This window comes from Tauraco erythrolophus, chromosome 14, assembly GCF_009769465.1.
Source record: "Tauraco erythrolophus isolate bTauEry1 chromosome 14, bTauEry1.pri, whole genome shotgun sequence".
Lineage (NCBI taxonomy): Eukaryota > Metazoa > Chordata > Aves > Musophagiformes > Musophagidae > Tauraco > Tauraco erythrolophus.
Window position 1 is genome coordinate 1982967 of NC_141478.1, and position 6771 is coordinate 1989737.

A 6771-nucleotide genomic window follows, 5' to 3' on the forward strand; every position below is an offset into this window, starting at 1 on the left:
GAAACTATACTGTAGTCATAGCCTGATAATCGTTTATTTAGGAACAGTGATTCCCCTCGAAAACCAGTACCTACCCATTTTACATTTATTTTCCTACTTAGAAAATTGGAATAATCGACACATGTCACGAGACATGGGATTTGGAATGCACGTTAGTTGCTGGCACTACAACTAAGCACCAGTAATATATCCTGTACAGGTGTTTCTGTTGTTTGAAATTACTATCCAATAATTCCATACTTCCACTATCCAAATAGTTCCCTAAAAGCTTTTTCTTCGCCCAGGTTTCCAACTGATAAATTGTCATTCCATCATTATATGTGCCTGTTACAGCTCTGCTCAGCTACAGCTGGAGAGATCAGTTATTTTGCATCAAAAAAAATGAGGGTAGTATTCTTCTCATGCTCCTTTATTAATTAAAAATACCAGCAATTTGTAAATTAGTGCAGAGGACTAAATCTTCTAGATTACTTAAGGTTCGTTACTTACCTGTAAAGCAATCAAAAGGGGGGGAAAAAAAACAGATATCTGGAGTTCAAGAATTGCAAAAAAATACAAGCACAAAACATATTTTATATATTTTATTTAAATATAATTTGAAGAAATGCGATACAGCCATTTTTAACTTCTCGGGGTTGTATTTTTCCACAGAGTCTTTCAGGCAATTGTGAACAGTCAGTGCCACGGATTCATTCAAAAATGCTTGCAACGATAACAATTAATGCATTATGAAACATCTCGTTAGAGTCTACACCTGAGCAGCTTAATCTTTTCAGAGAAATCCTGACAATGTCTAGCGTATCCACAGTTCCCTTGCCTGCATGCTACAATTCAGTTCTCTAAGTTGGTAGATGTATCTCTTTCAATTATCACAAGTTTGTTCAGCAGTGCTAGTCACTGGCTTCCATAAATTCTAATACCTTTGGAAATATTAATTCTTCTCCCAGGGCTTCGACTTTTTCAGCGTCTCTGATTTCTACAAAAATAAATCTCTTAAAATAAGTCCATGAAGCTTCCTGAAGATGGCAGGTTAAGTAAAAGAACGCACCACAAAAAAAAAAAACCACCCAGTTGCTTTCAGTTCTTTTAGTCAAAGGGAGCAGATATTTGTAGCAGCTGTAACACAGAAACCTACCAAGTGACAGGTACTGGAGGGCATGATTTCAGTACATTGCACCTTCATCTTCCTTATTTAGAAAATAAATAGTAACCGGGCCATGACTCGTATGAACAGTCTCTGTGACACTGACAAAGAACCAGGAGCCAATTCCATACAGTAAAGTTGGGATGCCTAAGAAAAGACAAAAACACGTTACATACAAAGACAGCAAGCCAGGAGAATGAAAACCGCCTACTACAAGTAAAGAATAAGGACTCCAAAAGAAATTAGAGGAGAAGCATTCCTGTAAAAGCTGTGTTATTAACATTTTGCCTTTACTGAAATGCTTACAAGCAGCTATCAGTGTGTAATACCCTTCTTGTGCACCAAGCACACAGGAATCAGCAGCTTAAGGAAAGCAGCAATACACAAGAATTAATGGAGGAAAAAAAAAAAAAAAGGGAGGACAGCAGTATGAAAGATGTGAAACGTTGTCATGTATACAGCCTGATTTCTAACCATTTAAAATTTATATATGTATCTGAACACTAAAACACAAACTCCCTGGATATCCACTTAGTTACCAGTTTGGAATTTGTCCACGTATCAGAGTGGAGATAGGAAGGAAAATAGGCAGTGACTCCACAGACCAACACGGAGCTGCTCTTGGGAAAATGAGACCAGTTGCCAAAACTACCAACTCCAACCAAACTGGAAGGAGCAGAAAGGTGCATATATAAAAAGTGGCATCATTTTGAGCACGGCCGAGTTACCCATCTATTACAGACAACAATTTTTTACTTAATATATAGGGGACAAAACGGAGACGGATTTAGGCCCTGAATTCAGTAATGCACAGAAACAGTGAATTTAATAGGGTGTAATTCCCCAAATTTAAGGTGCTTGCAGTTACCCAAGTATTATTTAAGTATTACAGTTACCCAATATTCTCAGAAGGGGGGGACAAGTTAACTTTTTAGTCACGCTTGCCAACGTGCAGGGTGGCTGTAAGAAAGATGGGGCAGCTAAAAGGTCTGACTGCGTGGAGGGAAAAATTAAATCCGATTTAAAGTTATTACTAAGAAATGAACATTTGTGATTGTATTTTCTCACTGCGTCAGTTGGAAAGATGAAAAAATGAACACTAGCAAGACGTGTTTTGTGAAAAGTCAGTGAAGACTTGCAAAGCAAATGAGATTTTTTTTAAATGAAGTATAAAACCAAGAAACTGGTGAAATTAGTTACGCTGCTGTCACCATTTAAATACGTGCAGCGTCTGTATACTAAGTTTTGAATAATAATGTCTTTCAAAACTCATCTATGTGAATTTTTACATTAATAAGGTACTGACAGAGCATTTTTACTTGGGAACATTCATACTGCAGCAGCACTTTAGGATCGCGAGTGGCCCGAGCCCTCCACGACATCAGCCACTGCCTGATCCCAGTGTCCCAGGCACTTCCTAAGGAACAAGCTGTTTCCCTCCATCCAGCGCTCCTGCACTTGCTCAGAGGCCAGAATTCCATCCACGGTGACGGGACGCCCGATTTTTGGGTGGAAAACGATCCACACCAGCCGATGTCAGCCATTTCGGCACCAAGCGCTTTCGGGCGGTGCCATTTTTCACTCTCACGACTGGAGAGAGCAACACGAACTCGGTGAAACCCTGAAGAGCACCGATTTTGGCTCCCCCGCGGCTGCTGACAGTTCGGCCATTTCGGGTTCGCGTTTCCTCAGCCCGACCCGGCCGGGGCGGGGGACGCGGCGCCTGAGGCGGGTTCCCTCCCCGCGGGGGGAGCGCAGAGACCCCGGCAGACCCTCGGTCGCGGTCGCAGCGCCCGTCCCGACCGCAGGGCACACGGCTGCCGCCTGGGCCGCTGCCGCGTCCCTCCCTCCCGCCTCAAGCGCCTCCCTCCGCCGGCCGGCCGGCAGGAGCCGCGGGGAGCGCCTCTCCGCCGGCGCGGGAAGGGGCAGGGCCGGCCCGGGACGCGACTCACCGGCGTTGAGCACCTTGAGGGCGGTGAAGGCGGCGTTCTGCAGCGCCAGGTCCTGCGGGGCGGCGCGGGAGCAGTGGTACTTGATGAAGGGGAAGCAGCCGGTGCGCAGGACGAGGTAGTTGGCGCCGTCCACCCGCCAGTTGAAGTGCGAGAGGCCGAACTGGTCGTTGCGCACGGCGCTGTACTTGACGCAGTACGAGGTCCAGTGGGGCAGCCCGCGCTGCCGCAGGTGCTGGCTCAGCACCTCCGAGGCGGCGGGGCGGGACGGGGGGGACGACGCCGCCGCCCCCCGCCACAGCAGCAGCCCCACCGCCGCCTCGTGCAGCCGCCTCAGCGCCCGCATCCCGCGGGGCCGCCGCCGCCCTCGCTCCTGCCCTCCCTCCCGCCGCCACCGGCGCGCGTGCGCCGCCTCCGCGCCTGCGCAGAGGGCGGGAAGGGGTGGGGGCGGCGGAGGGGGCAGCGGGGCCGACGCTGGGCCGCGGGGGCGAGGGGGAGCGGGGCGGGCGGCTCCCGGAGGGGAAGGAGGGTGTTGTCGTGCCCGGCACGGCCCGGCGCCCGTTCGCGGTCGGTAGGGCGGGTGAGGGTGTCCCAGGGAACCGGGCGGTGACGTTTTTAGGGACGGTTTTGGTCGCAGCTGCGCGTCCCGCCGCGTCCGCGTTTGGAAAAACGTGCCGAGCTGCGGTGATGGTGAAATTTGGCAGGGGTGCCAGGTTCAAAATAGTGCTTGGAAAAGCGTTAGACCCGCTTGAGGTATTCTAAAATTATACCCAATGTTCTATGACGGCATTTTTTTTTAAATACAAGCTAAGGTTTTGAACCATTAAACATTCTATTTGAGAAAAAATAAATACAGAAGGGTAAACCGAGAAGCAGGAACGGATTTTTGCTTTTAATAATTACAAGAAATAGCTCGAACTCAGCAATCTCAAGCCATTGAGCTATGTAGTATTAACGTGCTAATTAATCAATTACTAGCCAAGGATGTACCGTTTGTTTACTGTAATGTACTACACGTGTGCAGAACCAGTGATTATTCATCATTGCCACTAACAAATTTGACTCAAGTTCACCTTCCCATAATTAATAGAGCATGTAGTTCACTTTCATATCCTTCTTTATTGGTGGCAACAATGGCTGAGGATGGAAAAGAAGGTGGAATGTGATGCCGTTGCTCACTATGATGCAGGGCTGAACTCATGTGTTACACCTTAACAGTGATACTCTGCTGTTGTATTTCCTGTTCAAAATTCACAGAGTCACAGAATGTCAGGGACTGGAAGGGACCCCAAAGGATCATCTAGTCCAATCCCCCTGCTGGAGCAGGACCACCTAGATCCAATCACACAAGAACGCGTCCAGGCGGGTTTGGAACATCTCCAGAGAAGGAGACTCCACAGCCTCTCTGGGCAGCCTGTTCCAGTGCTCTGTTACCCTTACTGGGAAAAAGTTCTTCCTCATGTTTAAGCGGAACCTCCTATGTTCCAGCTTATATCCATTTCCCCTTGTCCTGTCATTGGATGCCACTGAGAAGAGCCTGGCTCCATCCTCATGGCAGTCACCCTTTCCATATTTATAAACATTAATGAGGTCCCCCCTCAGTCTCCTCTTCTCCAAGCTAAACAGACCCAGCTCCCTCAGCCTTTCCTCATAAGGGAGATGCTCCACTCCCTTCATCATCGTCGTGGCCCTGCGCTGGACTCTCTCCAGCAGTTCCTTGTCCTTCTTGAAATGAGGGGCCCAGAACTGGACACAATATTCCAGATGCGGCCTCACCAGGGCAGAGTAGAGGGGGAGGAGAACCTCTCTTGACCTAATTACATCCTACAAAGTGGGCATATGGCGATGACTTTGGTTTTTAAAAGTATTTATTTCAAGATACTCAGCTCTTACCTTTGTGTTGTTTTTGCTGTTAGAAGTGCAGGAAGGAGGGAGAAATCCTCCAGCCTCTGGCAGCGGTGGTCAAGAGAACGTGGATGCACCTCTACGTGCACACCACGTACTACACATGGAGGGAAGTAGCAGCTGTATTTACAAATGCGTAGCCAAACATCAAACGCACACAAGATTCATGACCAAACATCCTGAAGATGAGGCTGGAAGCGTTGTGAAGTGTTCTTCCAAATGTTTTCTACTTGGCCGTGCTATCCAGGTCTCTGTATTCATTGGATCCTGGTATCATTCGATCATTTTTACATCAAAACAGCCTCCTGAAATGCATGTCTTTGTGATGAAGCTAAAAACCAATCTAACCATTCTTCAGTTGAGATGATACATTCCATTATGTTCATGAAGGTTGTCCATGATTGCAGTTCCTCATCTTTAGTCTCGATTGCTGAAACAAAATCTGTAGTCTAAAGTGAAATACAGAGGATCTGTACACCGTAAGAGGGAGCACCTCGGATCTACGATAGGTGATTAGTTAAATGGGAAGTGGCGTTAGGTAATCACTGTGAAACGTTGAGGACTGGGTTAGCCTTAAATCTCTAGGGATTCATTACTCAATTCAGGAGTGGTAAATGCTCCTGAATTATCTGGCTGAAGGAGGTACCGGAGACCTCGCAGGAAATGGGCAAGGTGAATCACAGAATGGTTTGGGTTGGAAGGGACCTCAAAGACCATCCAGTTCCAACCCCCCTGCCATGGGCAGGGACACCATCCACTACACCAGGTTGCCCAAAGCCTCATCCAACCTGGCCTTGAACACTGCCAGGGATGGGGCAGCCACAGCTTCTCTGGGCAACCTGTGCCAGTGCCTCACCACCCTCAGAGTGAAAAATTTCTTCCTTAGATCTCATCTAAATCTGCCCTCTTTCAGTTTAAATCCATTGCCCCGTGTCCTGTCACTACTCACCCTTGTAAAAAGTCCCTCTCCAGCTTTCCTGTAGGCCCCCTTTAAATACTGAATATTTATTTCAGAAGACATCTGGAAGCGGTTGTGCTGTTGAACTGCTTTTTTTTGCTATGTGGAAACTTGGGCTGAATGCCCTTTTTTTTTTGCAGGTCTTTAAACCCAAATATCTGGGAAGGGAGACCCAATTCCTGGTATCAGCTCCAGGAAATGTTCCCTCAGGGGAATCACCTGAAATGGGGGCACATGTGCTATGGAGTGTATGTCAGTTCTTGGAAAAACAACATCCGTGAAGTGCTGTCAGCTGAACGCACATCTTCATTTGCAGCTCTCGCCCATCAGGAGCATGAAACCTGGATTTTAATTCTCTGCATCTTCTGCAGTTGATGCCAAACCCTGCTGCCCCTCATCTCCTTCCACAAGCATTCCAGCACACCTTGCAGCTGGGGAACCAGCTTGGGCTTTTGCTGTCCTGAGCTGCAGAATTCCTTGGCAATTTCCAGTGAGCAGCCCCACCTGGGCCACCTTTTATCTTTTGATTCCCACTTGCTCTGTTTTCTGCCCAGCCTAAATCATGTTCTGAATAGTGCTAGAATTCAAGCTCCAGTTCAAGAGCTTTATCATGACTGTATTTCAGACTTCTTTTTTTTTAAAGATTATAATTTCATTTTATATCTGCTGTATTGCTAAGAAAAAAAAATACATTTTTGGCACCAGCAGCATGGGAGCTGAATGTGAGAGACTAAAGCAGTTTCAGTCCTTCCATCAGCTCGATGCTCACGAGTGTTAATAGTAATTAAAAACTTTTTTCCCTCAAAATACATTTC

General features: G+C 47.2%; 1 protein-coding gene across 1 annotated transcript; it reads right to left on the bottom strand.

Moving 5' to 3' along the window:
- Window positions 1-621: 621 nt before the first annotated feature.
- C14H15orf61 (chromosome 14 C15orf61 homolog) lies at window positions 622-3439 on the bottom strand. Its single transcript, XM_086620499.1, has 2 exons — window positions 3097-3439; window positions 622-1291 (listed from the first exon to the last, which is right to left on the bottom strand). Exons 1-2 carry the CDS (start codon window positions 3437-3439, stop codon window positions 1164-1166), a joined length of 471 nt encoding a protein of 156 aa, XP_086476625.1. The 3' UTR covers window positions 622-1163.
- Between the last annotated feature and the right edge of the window lie 3332 nt (window positions 3440-6771).